The 18,979-nt window shown below is 47.3% G+C and overlaps 1 protein-coding gene across 6 annotated transcripts in view; it reads left to right on the top strand.

Annotated features, from left to right (window-relative positions):
* Window positions 1-379: 379 nt before the first annotated feature.
* The window catches only part of TPX2 (TPX2 microtubule nucleation factor), a 34,579-nt gene continuing 15,979 nt past the window's right edge, over window positions 380-18,979 (top strand). For 3 of the 6 annotated variants that reach the window (XM_074970378.1, XM_074970380.1, XM_074970379.1), the window contains exons 1-6: window positions 380-467; window positions 14,589-14,718; window positions 15,023-15,145; window positions 16,664-16,799; window positions 17,448-17,582; window positions 18,394-18,516. In XM_074970378.1, coding sequence (XP_074826479.1) covers window positions 14,616-14,718; window positions 15,023-15,145; window positions 16,664-16,799; window positions 17,448-17,582; window positions 18,394-18,516 — 620 coding nt within the window. In that variant the 5' untranslated portion in view covers window positions 380-467; window positions 14,589-14,615. Of the gene's footprint in view, window positions 468-14,588; window positions 14,719-15,022; window positions 15,146-16,663; window positions 16,800-17,447; window positions 17,583-18,171; window positions 18,226-18,393; window positions 18,517-18,979 lie in introns of all 6 variants that reach the window. The other 3 variants (XM_074970377.1, XM_074970376.1, XM_074970382.1) reach the window with 3 other exon arrangements.

Here is an 18,979-nt window from a genome sequence, read left to right as displayed (position 1 = left end):
ATGGAATATTCCAGCCACCAAGGACACCAATTGCCCCGCCCCCTGGAACGTAGTCAAACAGCGCCTTACTTACTAAAAGCTGATTGGCCACTTCAACCCCAGCGTTGAAAGTTCCTTCTCGGATTGGCCACACACTCCGGCTCCCGATGCCTTCTGGGAGGTGTGGTTTCCCCGCTCGGCTGCCGTGCAAACCACCCTCAGTCTAGAGACTACATGTTCCAGAAGTCTCCGTAATGGCAGTTGGTGTCATGAGAGAGCAGGGCGGGCTTGTTTTCATCCGGGTACTCGGCTTCTTCCCGCCCCTTCCCGCGACTTGTCCAATCTTCACGGTCGATGGGGACGACAGCCCGCGGTGATTGGTGAGTTTGGACTAGGGACCGTTGTTCAAACTCGTTAACGGCGGAGCTAAGCGGTGTGGTGGAGACTGTCGAGCAGAACGAGGCTGGGGTTGGCGGTAGCGGTGGTAGGTGGGTTTCGGCCCGGCTGGCTCCTGAGCAACGGGGCCCCTTCGCCTCTCGAGGGCTCGGGCTTTTCCCGCCGTCCCGGGCTGCAGGGGGGATGAGGCCCTAGGCCGCCTCCGTCGCGGCGGGCTCCTTCCCCGGCGGGGGGTCTCCACCTGTGGGGTGGGGCGGCGTTAGTGGGTCCCTGGGGGTGTCTGTCTTGGGGGCCCCGCGCCTTGGGGGCGCAGGGGCGAGCAGCTGGGGGAAGCTCAGCTCCTCGGGCTTCGTGCCTGGCTCTGAGCTCGGTGCCTGCTGCTAGGAGGGGCGGGCGGGGGTCCAGGCCCGTCTCTCAGCCCTGACTCAGCTGGCACGTTTGCCGAAGTTTTGACCAAATCAAAATGGGGGTTGGGGGTTAATAGAGGAGTGGAGATGTGGCTGCAGGTTTTGCATCCGGTCTGGGGTGGCCTGGTCCGTGGGGCGCTGGTTTCTGGTGAGGTTTGGGGGTGGGGTTCTTTGAAGGCCAGAACAAGGGTTTTGGGAAAGATGTCTGTCTTGATGGGGAGCACTTCCTGAATGTCCTGTCGTTATTTGATATGCTGTATGGGTTTTAGTGTGGGGTGGTGGCTGACAAGCAGGGGTTTTGTGATCGGTGGGTTTTTGCTGTATTGGAGCAGGTTCTTTCAGGGACTCATGGTAGCCTGTTTTATGATGCCATCTACTTCTTTGGTGGAATATCCTTGTTTGGTGAAGGCAGTTTTAAGTGTATTAAGGTGTATATCCCAGACTTTCTTCTTGGAGCATATTCTGTGGCACTCGGGTGCCATTGCAAGCAAAACATATACAGACAAACACTTATCTGGCATCAGACGGGTAGATTCCTTTAGCTATTAAGAACAAACGCTTTCTATTTTTGTTGTGCCTATGTTGTAACAACAAAAATTACACAATAGCACATTTAAAAAGAGAACTTCAAAAGTCATTTTAGAAATAATTTTGTCAAAATCAACACATTCCTGTAGAATGGAATATTTCTATATCAACAAATTGACATTTTTCCAATGGAAAAATTATTTTCTTGGAAAACTTTCAACCAGCTCTACTCATGAGTTAGATTATCGTATTCTTAAACTCCTTTAGAAGGGTAACTTAAACCAAAGATTTTAGACAGAAATGTGGTTTACAAGCAAAACTTAAGACTACGGGAATATTTCTTATTTTCCAGTCTTACTTTGCAGAATGCTGTCATGCACATGTATTATGGCTTTCACACAAGAGGGGAAAGAATTTTGAAAATAGGAATGTGTATTTTGGGGGGGGGGGGAATGGCATGGGGACCCAGGGGCTTGTGTGGTATCAGAAGCTATTTATAACTCACTAATAGAAATCTTCTAGGTGTAGTATTTGGTGTTTTCTAGCTAGTCTTGATGGCTAGACTTGTCTCTTCTGAACATCAATGCTGATGTCAACACAGTATTGTTCTTGGGATACCACAGGACTCTAAAATAGTGTTTAATTGGTGGTCATAGAGCACTTGCTATTCTCTTTTGGCTAGAACTCATAAAGGAAGGTCTAGTGCAGAGGTTCTCAAACTGTGGTCTGCGGACCACTCTCCATTCGGGTGGTCCACGGATAGTTCCCTCTAAGATGCGCTTGCCTGGGCGGCCACACACAAGAGAATAAAGGGCCACCCACCTAATTAGTGGACCCACGCAGGTGTGGTTCCATTCATTAGGTGCCTGGACCATGGAGAAGATGCACATGTCATGTGAGGAGGTGGCCTTGCGGGAATGGTGGGAGAATAAGGGGTAGGTGGGAGGGGGTAGTGGGGTGAGAAGTGGGGGTTGGGAGAATTTAGGACGTGCAGGGCTGCGGCGGCCAGAGAAAGAGGCGACTTTCCCCAGCTCCAGGGCTGCGGCTGCTGGGGAAAGATGACCCTCCTTCCCAGCCTCTGCTCTGTGGCTGCGGTGAGGGAGATGGGGAGAGACAACCTCTTATTCCCAGTCCCAGCTCAGGGGCTGCTGCAGCGGGGGAAGAGGGCACATCCATTGCATTAAAAGGTAAGATTACTGATATTAAAATGAGTTATGTGCTTTTACTTGTAGAACAAAAAAAAGTATTAATTTTTTTTTTTTATATAGCACTTTTATCCAAAGCGCTTTACACTGGTACAAACATTTGGAAAGATCATTAAGAGGTCCCCCAAGACCCTCAGCAATTTTTAAGTGGTCTGCGAAAAAAAAAATTTGAGAACCACTGGTCGAGTGGAACTGCAGTAGCAGCTCTGCCATAGAATTCCTGGATGGCATTGAACCCCTCAGTGCCAATTGGCAAAGGGTTCACTGTAGTGTCAGCAACTTCTATGGGACCTGCCAAACTCACTACACCTAACACATTGCTGTCCTATTATTTATATGTAAAGAATGTTGTGACTTATCAGTAAAAGCTAGTAATGCACTGATCATTAGTATCATTGTTATGTGTATGTATTAACACTATGAGGAATGATGTATACCTACTATATTATGCTTTAAAGTCTGTAACCAGTCAAAGGGAGAAACCAGTTTCTTCCAGACCAGAGGGAAGGGTAGTTATCTCTCTGTCATACGTAGGGCCCTACAAAATTCATGACTATGAAAAACATGTCACAGACCGTGAAATCTGGTCTTTTGTGTACTTTTACCCTACACTGTACAGATTTTACAGGGGAAGCCAGCGTTTCTCAAACTGGGGGTCCTGACCCAAAAGGAGGCCGGATGGGGGTTTCAAGGTTATTGTAGGGGGTTGTGGTCTTGCCACCCTTACTTCTGCGCTGTCTTCAGAGCTGGGTGGCCAAAAAGCAGCAGCTGCTGCCAGGCACCCAGCTCTGAAGGTAGCACTGCCAGTAGCAGTGTAGAAGTATGGGTGGCCGGAGAGTGGCAGCTGCTGGCCAAGGGCCCAGCTCTGAAGGCAGAAGCACTAAAGTAGAGGCAGCAATACAATACCATGCCACCCTTACTTCTGCACTGCTGCTGGCGGTGGTGCTGCCTTCAGAGCTGGGCTCTTGGTCAGCAGCTGCTGCTCTCTGGCCACCCAGCTCTTAAGGCGGTGCCGCCACCGCCAGCAGCAACACAAAAGTAAGGCTGGCAATAGCACGACCCCCCCCCCCCCCCCCGCCCCCAATAACCTTGCAACCGCCTCCATTACCCCTTTTTTGGGGTCAGGAACACTACAGTTACAACACCATGAAAATTCAGATTTAAATATCTGAAATAATGAAATTTAGGATTTTTTAAATCCTATGACTGTGAAATTGACCAAAATGGACTGTGAATTTGGTAGGGCCCTAGTCATACATAAATTAAGCATTCTGAGCCAAATACAATGGGAGTTACATTTGCAGGTGAAGTAAACAGGAAAAACAAATTAACATGGGGATGAGAAAGCAACATGGTGTCAACATACTAGAGAACAAGCAGTGGGAATGCCTTTAAGAGGCTTACTGTACTGTAATGGGGTGCAAAGACAACACCCTGTGATCTGATTCACTGAGGAACACTGGCCATTTCCCTGGCAGAGGGGGGTGATTCTTGAAGAAATGGCTCCTGCTTGGTTTGACTGAAAACAGGCATGCTCTGCCGAAGGAGTTTGCCGGAGAGAAACTGCTTTAGGCAAGGATGGTAGCCTAAGTTACTTTTTAGTCTCTAGAAACGATGTTATACTTCTGTTTTGTTTGTATCCAGTTCAGTTTGCGTTATCCTTACTCTGTATCACTTAAACTTATTCTTATGTTAAATACACCTCAGTGCTGTGGTACTAAGCAAAGTGTGAAATTCAAGGTGTAAGCTTCTAGCTCTATATATTACTCCTGAAGGAATTCTGTGTGCGCCCCCCCCCACCCCCCAAAAAAATTATGTGCACAATATTTTAAAATTGTCAATAAATAAATGTGGCTTCAGCATGGCAGTGGGGAGCACAGGTCACTGGCCGCACTGAGATAGGAGATCACCCTGAAGCCCCTACCTCCGCTGGTACAGGGACTGGGCAGTGAGGCTGCACCCGACCCTGACACAGTGCAAGGGCCGGGTCTGTCCCATAAACACCCTGGTGCCCTGCCCCTCTGTGCCAGGCACACAGGTGCTGGAACTTGGGATGTGGTGGGTGCTGCAGCACTCCTGGCTTGAAGGGGTTTCCATTATATACAGGGTTTACAGTTTGGTTCAATGACTCTCAGCACCCCCACTATAAAAATTGTTCTAGCACCACTGGCCAGGTACACCAGGTGTGAGTGGGTAGACTCAGCCCAGCAGGATCCAAGTGTGGAGGGCCTTAGCATGGGGGGGATCCAGATGTGGGGTGAGAGGTTTCTGCATGGGGCAATCTGTGTGCAAGCAGCTCAGTGGGATATCTGGATACACATGTGGCTCATTTGGGGGGTGTTTCTGGGTGCAGGAGCAGTGGGACTGGGCAGGGGATCCAGGTGAAGGTGGTTGGGGCTCAGCGGGGGGGGGGTCTGGATGTGGGGAGATGGGGCTCGGGGGGGGGTGCATGGAGGTGGGGATTGGCGGGGAGGGTCGGGGGGAGGTCCAGGTGCAGCTGGTTGGGGCTCAGTGGAGTTTGGGTCCAGGTGTGTGTGTATGCGGGGGAGGGATTGTCAGGGTGAGGGTTCGATTGACCTGGTTCACAGGGAAGCCCCAGCTGCTGCTGCTGAGGGGATGCCACATGCCGGGCTCTTGCTCCTCCCGTGGGGGGGGGGGGGGCCCAATTCTCCTATCCCCATTTCATCCCCCTTCCCCACATTCTCCTTGCTCCCCCCTTACCTCATTTCCCCACACCGCCTTACCCAGCTCCACTGCCGGCACTCACTGTTGCACAGAAAACCTGAAGGTTTCTAGCGTGCAGAAGGGGCGCACGACTGGCACTAGGAGGCAGAGTTCAGCTGCAGAGTCAGGGGAGTCCATCAGCTGGGCAGTTCTGCGCTTGCAGAAATGGGCAGGGGGCTAGCAGGAAGTAACCCCTGTGCTCCCCCCATGCCTCACCTCTCTGCAATCCCCCCCAAAAAGGGCATGCATGGTCAAGTTCCCCCCACCCCCCAAACCACCTTGCGTCTTCCCTTTTCTTTCCTGCCGTTTTCTGCAGGGAAGCACAGGCAATCGGGGTGGGGGGTTCTGCGGGTGTGCAGTCCTGCAGAATTTCCCTAGGAGTAATGTATACTGTCTCTTGGCAAAAGCTTAACTGGTAAGTTTTGAGTGTCCAGTGACGGGGCTGGATGCTATAGGGAGAATGCCCTTCAGGGATAGGGGTATATCTTGTGTTAACCTGCAAAGCAAAATAGGACTGGCAGAGTCCTGAGAAGAGGGTTTGAGTGGTAGAGTAGTGCTGTACAAGAGCTGCCACAAGATAGACTCCTCACACTCGAGGCAGGGGGTAACCAGATGACCTATGATACTACATGCCCTGAGAAAGTGTCTCAGTCGGGCAGGTTACTTACCTTGCCCTGGTCTTCCCATCTGTAAAATTGAATAATAAGATCTTGTAGGGATTTTAAGGCTTATTCCATTATTTATTGAAAGGCACTGTGATGTGACAGCAATGTAACAAGTTACTAACACAAGGTAGGTGTCAAGACACAAGTTTTAAAAAAATATCTGATCTTCCTTCAGTCACTCTCATTCAAAAGCAGTGTTGGATGCTTTTTGGCCACGTTGCCAGAATGGACAAAAACACCCCATCACACCGCTTTCAAACTGTCCATTGATGCACAAAGAGGTGCATATCCTGACCTTACCTGGGATTGCCCGGGGGCAGCCCCAGAGATTCATGCATTTGCAGGATTGAGCCACAGCTGGGAAATTTACTACACGATGCCTCCTGCTGTATCATCATTTGTGGTCTCTCTGGTTGGCACAGTCGTCCTCGGTAGACTATGCATGTTTGATGTTGATGAGTCTTGAAATTCAGAAACACTCTGGTTACAAAGTCTGGAACAAAGAACAGTTCTGGCTCTCCATAAGAGAGAGAGTCTTGTCTTTACTGACAATCTTAAGTCTATCCAATATTAGACTATTCTAAAATCTGAAGAGATGTGTACCTGCTTATTATGAAAACTGAGCACAATGATTCTTTGTTCCTTATGCTCTAATCCAGTGGTTCTCAACCTGTTTACCTTTTGTGGGCTACATCCAATACTACCTGTGTGGCTCTGAGAATGTCACATGGGCCACAGCTATGTGCTGACTGGGCCGCAGGTTGACAACCAAAGCCCAGATCTTGCTTCCCTGGTTAAAGTAGGCAAATATGCTCAAAAATATCTGAGGCCATTGGCCACTGAACTTTGTAAAAATCCATGAGTTTTATTGATTGCTTAATTATTTGTTCCATTATCTTTCCCAGTACAGAAGTTAAGCTGACTGCTTTGTAATTCCCCGGGTTGTCCTTATTTCCCTTTTTATAGATGGGCACTATATTTGCCCTTTTCCAGTCTTCTGGAATGTCTCGCATCTTCCATGACTTTTCAAAGATATTTGCTAATGGCTCAGATATCTCCTCAGTCAGGTCCTTGAGTATTCTAGGATGCGTTTCATCAGGCCCTGGTGACTTGAAGACATCTAACCTGTCTGAGTAACTTTTAACTTGTTCTTTTCCTATTTTAGCCTCTGATCCTACCTCATTTTCACTGGCATTCACTATGTTAGACGTCCAATCACCATCAAGCTGCTTGGTGAAAACCAAAACGAAGAAGTCCTCAAGCACCTCTGCCATTTTCTGTTGTTCTCTCCCCGCCTCCGTTCCCCCCCAGCTCATTGAGTAATGGGCCTACCCTGTCCTTGGTCTTCCTCTTGCTTCTAATGTATTTGTAGAATGTTTTCTTGTTCTTGTTTTGTGCCTTGGCCTTTCTAATTTTGTCCCTACATGCTCGTGTTATATGTAATTCATTAGTTCTTTGGAAAGTTGGGTACATCTCTGGTTGATTTTAGGGCTTGTCTATGCTTGAAAACTATTTTGGATTAGGTTTGGTTGTAAATTTTAAAGCGCAAGAGTTACTCTTGAATAATTGTGGCACTCTTATTCCAGAGTAAGAGTGCCTTGTTCCAGTTTAGCTTACTCCAAGGCAACCTTATTCTGGAATAAGAGTGTCAACACATAATTATTCAGGAGTAACTCCATACATAGAAAAGCCCTTAGTCTGAACAGAAACTGACCACTTGAACTCTTGTCCTTTATGTACTCTATGAAGTGCAGTTCTGTAACTAACCATGTTTGTCCTTCACACATGCAGCATATGTTGGTCAACTAGCTGAGCACAGCCAGAGTGAGAACTTGGCAAAGTAGATGTGCCCCATGCCTGGCACCATAGAAAAACTGTCCTTTGATGAAAATGGTGTCAGCAGGTCATGTTCCCAGTGCAGATCATATGGGAGAAGAAATTGTCCTATTCTGCTATTTAACAATGTATTACAGGAAAAATTGAGGTGGGATGCCAGCCTTTACTCCTCTGGTCAGATGTGTTGGTTAATCAGTGTATCTGGGATTTCAAAATGCATATCAGCACCTTGCACAGTATACAAGTATATAAGCCACAAACTGACTAAACTCATCTTGGTTATAAATACTAGAATGACCGTTTCTAAGGAGTTGTCAAGTCATCTTAAATTCCATAATCTGCCTAGACTCAAATGGCAGAGTCCAGAGCTCAAACTGATGTGCACAACTCTGAGATGCTATTCTAGTAAACTACTATTCTGCTATAAATCTGACTTGGTTGGAGAATGGATGCAGAGTGTGAGGAATGGGAGAAGAGACCTATAAATGTCAATCTGAGCAAACTGTTAGATAAGGAAATGGCGTATCTCCGTCTCTTTGGAGTCTAATTGCCAGCTCCATGCTAGCTTTCTAAGAAACGTGTAGTGCACTGTGTACAACTGGGGTAACGTTCCCACTTTATTAATGCTTGTCTGACCATCCTTTTAACCACATACATTTGCAGAACATAAGTGTACTCCTAATTCGGGAACTGCCTCCCCATTATCAGGCAACATTCTCTAGATTTCTCACAGTAAGAACAGAAGTAACTTGTCTTCACAGTGAGCTGTTAACTTTACAGCAGTCTGGCACTGGAATCTTGCAGTGGGTACAAATATTTGTGAAATTTGATGCCTGGTGCTCCAGTTTGGCAGATTGGCTTGTTTGGAGAGGGAAGAATGCAGATGACGCACTTGATTTTAAAAAAAAAAAAAAGTTAGTAGTGTTGACAGAAACCCAATCCTGATTAAGAGGGGCAGGAAGGCCTCCGATTCCAGCCATGTCTTGAGCTCAGTTACAGTTGGTTTTGGCCATGGCTTTCTTTTCTGCTTGCCTCTTATCAGTTTTTTAAGCTCTTGCCCTGACATTTCCACAATCATGTAGCTGACTCTTCTCTAATGACAACTTTCTCCCTAGCTACAGCACTTCTATGTTAGGGGGACTGGAGGTTTCTCAAGTATGCAGCAAATTTTGGAAGGGAGGGTCCATGAGTTGTAAATTACAATGGCACCTGCTAATAGTACTCTGATTTATACCCAGACAAACCTTCCTGCTGAAGGGAGCCAACCATTTTTAGGCATATATAAACTGCTCTGGACTGAAACATGCCTGGCTTGTTTAAGCAGTGAACTATTCTGTTCAGCTTCTGGTGATCAAGAATATCGCCTGCCTCCGAAGTGGTTGTGTTCATTTATGCAGCCGTTTGCAGTATGGTTTCCAGTGCCGCTGCGCGCAACCCCCCCCACCCCCCCGGCCAAAATATTTCTCTTGCAGCATACATATTGTCTTAACGTTTGCATTATTCATTACGAGCTCTGATGAAAGGACCAAATATCTTGTGTGCAAAATGTTAAATGGTTGCAATGTAAGTAATTGTAACTTCATTCTTGGATTACTCTTATATCCGAGAGTCTCTAAGACCCTGTCTACACTGGCAAGTTTCTGCGCAGTAACTTGCGAGGTATACACGCTACCAAGCTACTTACTGCACAGAAACTGCGCAGTTGCAGCGCTACAAAAAACCACCCCCAACGAGAGGTGTACAGCTTTCTGTGCTAGGCCTACAGCGCTGCGGTGCCAGTGTAGACACCGTGGTCGATTACAGCACTGCAGTTAGCCTCCAGGAGGTGTCCCACAATGCCTGTTCTCGCCTCTATGGTCATCTGTTTGAACTCTACTGCCCTGCCTTCAGGTGGTCAACTGTCATCCCCACCCGTAAATTCCTTTGGAATTTTGAAAGTCCCCTTCCTGTTTGCTCAGTGATGCATGCGGTGGTTTCAGCACATCTTTCCAGGTGGCCATGCCTGCTCCACGCACTAGGCGATCCCCTGCATGGAGCAATGCCGAGCTGGTGGACCTCATCAGCATTTGGGGAGAGGCTGTCCAGTCTCAGCTGCGCTCCAGCTGTAGGAATTATGATACCTACAGACAGATTTCACGATGCATGACGGAAAGTGGCCATGACCGGCGCACATTGCAGTGCAGGATCAAAGGGAAGGAGCTGCGGAACGCCTACCACAAGGCATGGGAGGCAAACCGCCGCTCCAGTGCTGGGCCTACGAGCTGTTGGTTCTACAAAGAGCTGGACGTGATACTCGGTGGCGACCCCACCTCCACTGCGAAGACCACTGTGGATACTTCGGTGGCTCACGTGCCAGTCGAGAGTGGACCGAGTCAGGAGGAGGAAATCTTGGAGGGGGACCCAAAGGCAGAGGATGACTGAGGTCAGAGATGCATGCAGCCAGGAGCTCTTTTCTACCCTGGAGGAGGCTAGCCAGTCTCAGCTGTCTGATGTTGGCGAAGCGCAAACAGGAGAGGAGGCCCCTGGTAAGTGGATTTGATTTTGGGAATCGCAGAAGCAAGTTGTTGGGGGAAGGAGGGTTGCAGAAAGCAGGCTTGTCTCCTACCACATGCTTGGTCTGAGCAGCGAAATAAGCTGCTGGTTGACTCCCTCACTTCACAGAAATCTACCTCAGAGATCTCCAGGAAACTCTTGTGGCGATACTGGGCAATCCGCTGCCGCAAGTTCTCCGGCAGAGCTGCTTTGTTTCTTGCCCCATTAACGGTAACTTTCCCACGCCACTGTGGAAAGTGTGGGGACAGGAATGATTATCAGGCCCACCGTACAGTGCTGGCTCTCCCCACGTGCCCAGTGTACAGCAGGGTCCGGGAAGACTGATTTTCCCCTGCCCCTGTGGCTACTCACCATTTGGGGGGTCTTGAGGCTCATGTGTGCTTGCCTGGGGTCAGTCAGTTAGTGACAGGTGTGTGAGTACTGGCTGTGTTTTAAATCCCTGTTCTGTGTGTTGCAAACATTACTGCTTCTGTAAAATGTTGCATTTAAACTTCAGAGAGATGACCTTGGGAGCCCAGCCTCCCTCTTTGTTATCAGCGGCTGAACGGCTGCACAGAATTAGAAAGCGGCCAAGAAGAACTAAGGAGGACTTTCTGTGTGATGTTATGATGCACTCAACAGCCAAGAAACAGGAATTTGAAGGAGTGGTGGGACAGTGAGACGAGGGACCGAAAGGAGAATGCAGCAAGCCAGAATGAAGCCACAGAGCAGCTCTTAAAGGTTATGGAGCGCCAAGCAGACACGCTCCAGGCGATACTAGCTCTGCAAACTGAGCAGCTCCATGCCTGTCCTCCTCTGCAGCCGCTGTCACAAAACTCTTTCCCATGCTCCCCCCCCAGACACCGCGAACACACTCTTATCAACCTCCTGGCTCCGGTCTATACCTGTGGTATTCCAGTCCTCTCCTGTGCGCCCGGCCCCCCCAGTCCAGCACTGCGGATTCCCACTACTCACTACACTCAACACCCATCCCTCTGCAGTTTGGCCCTGCTGAAGTACAGTACCTGTTGCACTGTACTCCAAAGGAGAAGGTTGGATGTGATCCCTGGACATACACAAATCTTTAGCCGTCCCAGGACCCCACCTCTCCTGGGACCTTCCCTTCCCCCATTCCTCTCACTGCTGGTGTGGTTTTGTTTTTGTTTTGTTTGATTCTCTCCTCTGGTTGTTGTTTTTAATAAAAGGATTGTGTTGGTTTGAAAGCAATCTTTATTCTATTAATTGAAAGTAAAAAGAGCCCTGCAAAGCAGCATACAACTGTTAAACCCACATACTGCATCATCTGCACCAATCACCTCCTAGCATTACAAGCACTGCCCTCCCAGCAGAGCAGCAGATATTAGTGGCTTTCAGCTTCAAATTGCTCCCTCAGGGCATCCCTGATCCTTATGGCCCTATGTTGCACCCCTCAAGTAGCCCTGGTCTCTGGCTGTTCAAACTCAGCCTCCAGGCGCTGAGCCTCTGCGGCCCAGCCCTGAGTGAAGCTTTCACCTTTCCCTTCACAAATATTATGGAACGTACAGCATGTGGCTATAAGCATAGGAATATTGTCTTTGGCCAGGTCCAACTTCCCATAGAGGCAGCGCCAGCAGGCTTTTAAACGGCCAAAAGCACGCTCAGCAGTCATTCTACACTTGCTCAGCCTGTTGTTGAACCGCTCCTTGCAGCTGACAGGTTGTCCTGTGTATGGCTTCATAAGTCATGGCATTAAGGTGTAGGTGGGGTCTCCCAGGATCACAGTGGGCATTTTGACTTCCCCTACAGTGATCTTCTGGTCTGGGGAGAAAGTCCCTGCTTCCAGCTTCCTGAACAGGCCAGTGTTCCGGAAGATGTGTGCGTCATGCACCTTTCTGGACCAGCCTGCGGTAATGTCTGTGAAATGCCCACGGTGATCCTTAAGCACCTAGAGAACCACTGAGAAATACCCCTTGTGATTAATGCACTCGGTGGCAAGGTGGTCTGGTGCCAGAATTGGAATATGCATCCCATCTATTGCCCCTCTGCAGTTAGGGAAGCCCATTTGTGCAAAGCCATATACAATGTCACGCATGTTGCCCAGAGTCACGGTCTTTCGGAGCAGGATGCGATTAACGGCCCTGCAGACTTCCGTCAACATGAATAGACTTTCCCACTCCGAACTGGTTAGCGACCGATTGGTAGCAGTCTGGAGTAGCCAGCTTCCGCGGTGCAATCGCCACGCACTTCTCCGATGGCAGGGCAGCTCTCATTCTCCTGTCCTTGCGCCGCAGGGCTGGGGCGAGCTCCTCACACAGTCCCATGAATGTGGTTTTCCTCATCCAAAAGTTCTGCAGCCACTGCTTGTCATCCCAGACGTGCATCACGATGTGATTCCCACCACTCAGTGCTTGTTTCCTGAGCCCAAAAGCAGCGTTCCACTGTGGTCAGCACCTCCATGAATGCCACAAGCCATCATGTCTTAGGTACTATGCATAAGTCGCAATTCTCTTGCTTTTGTAGTTTAAGGAATAACTCCACTGCCACTCATGATGTGTTGGTCAGAGTGAGCAGCGTACTGGTCAACAGTTCAGGATCCATTCCTGCAGCCCGAAAGAGGCAGGGCGCCCAGTACACAAACCGTTGAAAGATGGCGCCAAATGCGGACGGAAGCACAGGGATTGTTGGGATGCGAAGCAATGCATCACTGGGACAGGAGCCAGGATGCCCCTTGACCCTCCGCCTTCCCACAAGTCTTAGCGGCATAAGAGAAAGAGGTGCTCTCTGGGCTAGCTGCCCAGAGTGCACCGCTCTGAATATCGCTGCAAGTGCCATAAGTGTGAACACGCTGTTGCGCAGGCAGCTGACAGTGTGAACATACAACAGCGGTTTCCCTTCAACGCGCTCTGAGCGGTGCTATAACTCTGCCAGCGTAGACATGTCCTAATATTGGCACTTAAACTTGAAGTGTTGTATCATGTCTCCAACTTTTATTGTAATTAAAGTTAGGACTACTTTTTCTGTCTGTCAGTGTTTCTTTGACTAACCATAAGGTCTGCTGTTGGCATTCTGCATACATGGACAAACTTGTGAGGGCAGTGATGTGGCATTCTCCATGGGTTTACATTGCCGTCCTGTATGTATGCTTAAATAAAGAGACATTGCAGCATTGTTGCTTAGTACACTTGTCTGTTTCTGTAGTATTGCAATTAAACATTCATTGTACAAAGGCGTGGTTGTACTGAGTGAGTGATTGTTGCTGAGAGTCCTTTTTTATGGAGGTGCTTAATATAATAAGATGGTAGCAGAACTCCCAAGTTGCTTATGAAGGCTACACTAAAGCGTAGAAGGTTTCTCTTGATCAGACTAAGGACCACAACTTGAAAAATGTGTTTGCCAGCAATGAATGGGAAGATCTCCCTACCAAGTGTGGTTGGTGGGGTAGGCGGGTGCACAGCAAAGCTATCACTTTTTGCAGAACTTAAACTTTCCATTCAAAATAAGCTTCTAGCCATTACAGCTGCAAAACTTTCAATGTGACCTGATGCCATGATTTTTATTTGACTCTACAACTACAGTGCTAAAGCTGCTCTTGGTTTTGCCCAGCAGCAGCAGTAGATTTAAATTAACAAGACTATAGTGTTGCACTGCTGTTCAGAATCCTCTGTGGAATTGTGAAACTGTACATTCCTCCCGAACAAACTGGGAGAGGGAATAGAGTAGTAGTAGAGACCTATTCGCTTCATCTTTACGGCAGCCAGGAGGCTATGTGGATGAAAGAGGACAGTTGGAGGACTAGGTGTGGTATCATCTTAAAATCTAAGCTTTAGACACTTACTAGCATTGATCCAACAGATGGAAGACCCTCTGCAGGAGCTAGGGTCAACACTGGTAGAACACTCAGCATCTTCCTTCCCAACTTCTGTGGATGGAACCATGGCTGGGCTTGTCCCCAAAGTGTTAGCCATTCAGCAATGTTCAGGGGCAATTTCTATATTCAGGGGTGTGGCATGATTCTTTCATGTGAATCTAGAGCTTTATAATAAGAGGGCAACAAACTTTAGATAAACCACTGTTCTAATTTGACATGAAAAGTAGTACAGATGCTCTGTGCAGTTGCAATAGTACCTAGTGCTTCTGAGCCCAAGTAGGAGTCTTGTTTGATGCATTCTGTCCTCCATCTCTAGAGATGCTTGATACTGGTGACTTTCAGGGTCTAACATTTCCACCATTGTGTGGAGCAGTAACAAGTCCTACTGTGATTTAGAGTAAATAACCTAAATTTAAAACTTTTTTCCAGTGATTAATCTAAAACTGATTTGTGGTTGTACATGTGACAGACTGCTGGGGACAAGACTGCGGTGAAAATGTCTCATCCACAGTCTTCCTATTCCTATGATGCAGAAAGTACCTACATCAACTTCAGGACTTTGAATGATGATGACGTGCAGAGTGTAGATTCATGGTTTGGTAAGTATCTTAGCGTTTGGGAGACTATGGTGTCTGCTTTCTGCTGAGGTGAGGCTTTGGGAAAGGAAAATGTCCCTGCCCTGGGAAACTCTCTTGCGTTAGGCTTGACTTCTATAGCAAGTAGGTTATGTTGAATTATGCAGTAAATGACATGTCTAAAACCCAAGTACAGTAAAATGCTATTCCTGATCAGAACTAGTGAGTTGATGAAAGGCTTAATGAACATCATAATTACTTGTATACCATGTGGTATTGTTACAAATGCTTAATATAGAGTGTGTTGACAGTGTTTACTCTTTCACAGATCTGAAAGCCAGTTCAGAGAATGTCCCTCCTGCAGAGAATGTGGCAACTTTCTTGCAGCACAAGCCTGCCTCTTCAAAGGCTAATCTTCCTCAAGCTATTGTTTCACCAATGGTGAAATCCAGTAAGTTGGCACAATTCTGAAAAAATAACCTCCATCCACTAGAAGTTGAGAGGCATTGGTGCTAAGGGGCATAATGGCTTAGTCCAGCATGGATCTGTGAGCTTGTTATGGCCTTCTTGGAAAGATATGACAGACATGTCTTAGTACACTTGCAGACTTGCTAGTTCACGAGCAAAGTTTAGAAATGAACTCTGGAGATGTGTGAAATTTCTTCTTGCCTTCTTAGATTTGTCTTCTCACCAGACTTCGTATTCGGTCATGCCTCTCTACTGTCCAATTTAGTGAGGTCTCTCAAAAACTCTTGCTTCTGGGGTTCTACGTTTAACTTTTTCCTCTTGTTTGTTTACACAGTCTCCAGTTGGGTTCTAATGCTAGAGGTGGTGTCAACTCAAAACCTGGTGAACTTTCTATAAAGGATCTTACATCTGCACAAGACACCATACCCATTTGTCACCTTATAAACACACTTTCCTGGGTTAATATTACTCCCCTGCTGATGGGGAAATGCCACCAATAGACTTGCCTCCATCTCTGTATCCTCTACGTTTCCCCCTTAAGAGTTACCTGCCGGAGCCACTTGCAGCACATTTTATTGGGAGCACCCATGCTCTTTGGACCAAGACAGGCGTGGAGTATCTGTGTTTCAGAACTCTTTATCCTTTAGGTCTCTTTCCAGGAAACTGGGATGCTTTTCTCAGAGAGAGAGAACTATGTGAAAATCCCACTCAACAGCAGAATTCTTTGTAAAACAAGGCTTACTAAAATGTAGCGGGAAGGATTTGAAACAATAAGTTCTTATCATAACTAACGGTTGGCAAAAGTTAAACTAGATAAGGCATCTTTGTCTTAAGTTGCAGAAAAGAGAACTAAAAACTTACATATTTCAGAGACCAAACTCATAGGTCTGATTTTTTTCATTAAAATCCCTGTGTCCTTTTTTTCCTAGGACAAGGGTGGTGTGTATGGTGTCTCTCTGTTTCCTGATGGTCTGCTATAATATCTATAAACATAAGCCCTTGGCTTTCTAAACTATCTCTATGGTTGCATACTAACATCTCCTGAGGCTCAGTCTCTAAAAAATGTTGGGAGGGGGCGGGAAGGGGTGGCCCTTCAGTCTGTTCTGTACAGGACCACCTTAGTCTATTCTCATTTAGCAAGCTTTCATGTGGTATTTTCTTCTACTCTCTTTTAGCCTATGTCTACATTACCACTTATATCGGTATAACTTTTGTCACTTGGGTGTGAATAAGCCACCTCCCAGTGATGTAAATTACACTGACCTGAGCGCTGGTGTGGGCAGCACTAGGTCAGCAGGAGAGCTCCTCCCGCTAATATAGCTACTGCTGCTCGTTGGGGGTGGATTAAGTCGACAAGAGAGCTCTCCCGTCAGCTTACAGCAGCTACATTAGAGAGCTTACAACAGCGCAGGTGCAGCTGTGCCCCTGTAAGATGTCTCGTGTAGCCATAGCCTTAACCTGTTCAAAAGCAGAGACTAACTTCCCTGTTTCACCCAATTAGGTGAAAACCATGAGACAGAGGCGGGAGAAATGGCACAGGCAATGTTGAGACCACAGAATATTGTTGTTTCTCTAGCAGCCTGGAGAGTCCCCTCAAATGATGCTTCACCTCCCGCCCCTTCAGGAGCTTCTCAGCGGTAAGAATGCTTGTCAGCTTAACCAAGTTCTGTGTGAGGCCTCGTGATGACCCTCAGCAGCAGCATGTCCAAGCTGTGTCCTGGGCTAGGTGGGCAACGATGGCATAGCAGTCTCAACTCTTCATGAGTGTTTCCATATAGATAGAACTGGAGACTGACATCAGCTTAACCCACCATATACAGCACTGTGTGAGCTTGTCTGTGCTATTCTGTCAATGTGACGATTTCCTAACCCGGAGGCCCCATCTGTAGGGGTAAGAAGGTAGTTCAGTTTCACACCTGTTGGTTGAGATAGCCAGCTGTGCTGGTGACTTCCAGGATGTGTAGATATCTGGAATTGGACTGAGGCTGTGAGAGTCCCTTTGCTGATGGTGATACTCAGAAGTTTCTACTGAGCGAGGCTGAGTTCAGACTTGCAACCTAGATGCGCAAGGTGGCTTTGCACCATAATACAAATAACAGGAGTGATTTAGGTTTCCAATTAGCAGTGTAACAATTAGCTGCTGTTAGTCTCCTCTGAATCATATCTGTATGTAGTGCTATCTGGATTTCAGTGACTCTTTCCAGCAGATATTGAAATACACTATGTGGAACTGACTGTCTTTCCCAAAGGCTGCATGAGAGACTTGACACTGTTCTTTCCTGCAGGAGGGTATCCAGAAGACTTTCAGCACAACAGAAGAATGCCCAGCAACGCAAACGTCAGGCCAAAGTCAAAGCAGAGAGATGCAATGTCACCTCCATCAAAAAGGAAGATGATCCACCCACCAAGAAACAGAAAATGTACATCACCAAAGTCCTGCTTGAGGCTGGGTGGTGGGAGTGCTGCTATTTATCTCTCGAATTACTTAGAGACCATGCTTCTGATAGGCTTCAGCCTAGATGAGGTGGACTTGCAGGCTTAGGTAGAGGTGATGGAGACCTGGTTCATGATACTAATTCCATAACAAATGAATCCAGTCATTCTGTTTGTGTTTTATTTTTGCCCCCACAAATTTGAGGAGGAATGCTGGGCGGGTGGGGGAGATACAGTGAGTGATATAACTTTGAGTTTCTTAATCCCTATCACTCTGGGCCCAGTGCTTCTGTGAACTGTCTTTAAACTTGATTCATGCTACTAGTGAGGATGGAGTCGAACAGTTCTAGACTAGGAGAAGAGAATGTTTCTCAGATTCAGCTTAAATATGACTCCACTATATGCTAGGAAACTTTGGAGCAAGAAAACAATACACTAGTGCAGTTGTCACAGGATGGGATGTATGCCTCAGCAATTACTCTCTCCACCTAACAGAGGACAGTACCTACATCAGAGCCCATTCCAGAAGGAGAAGCTACATTCTGAAACTTCAGTAATTAGTCTTTCCTTTTGCAGCTTTAACAGAGTACCAGGGAAAACTAGACCACCTGTGCCATGGTATATGGCCAGGTAAGCTCTTCCTTGGGTTACCTTCAGATGACTAGTGAATTCACTAGGTGTTTGGGATGTCCAGTGCATGTTAGTGACAGCTAGAACCAGTGTTGCACTGAAAACACCGGCGTCCAGGAGTGGCTTGCTCAGTTTTGTGTTGATCTTTATCTATTTTTGTTACTGTAGCTCTAGCAGTGTAGAGAGAATGACTGAAGTATCCATGAACAGAGATCACTCCCAGAGCACTGAACTCTCCCCAGCCAGATCCAAGGGCAAGCTGACCATGCCTACCACGCCAACAATGCTGAAGTACGTAGCTTTCCTGTGAATGGAAACAACCTCTTTTGTGCTAGTAGCTGTAATTTTAAAATATGACCATTCAAGGAAAGCTTGTGGTCTCAAGTCTTGCTATTATATTGGGGGGTGGGAGAGGCGGTGTGCCCACAAGTGTTCTGAGCAAGTATGCAGTAACCCTCCAGTACAAATGAGGAGGTAGCCTCTAGGTGCCCAACTAGCTGTATGTGTACTCCTCGAGATACAAAATCAAAGACTGTAGTTAACCAAAAATTTAGGCTTTACTCTGTTGAACAGTGTCTCTGGAACTTGAGAGTTAGACTTCTGCACTGAAGTTACAACTCTGCTCTGTAGCTCTTCACTTGATGTGTCTGTGAGGTGGGAATGCAATATCAAATATAAATGGGAAGTTATGCTTGTTGAGATCATAGAGGTTTGGCAAGGGGTTCGTATCTCCTCAGGCTGTTGAAGAGGAGCA

Source organism: Natator depressus, chromosome 13 (assembly GCF_965152275.1).
Source record: "Natator depressus isolate rNatDep1 chromosome 13, rNatDep2.hap1, whole genome shotgun sequence".
Lineage (NCBI taxonomy): Eukaryota > Metazoa > Chordata > Testudines > Cheloniidae > Natator > Natator depressus.
Note: the sequence above shows the minus strand (reverse complement) of the source record. Positions and strands in the feature narration are given on the sequence as shown.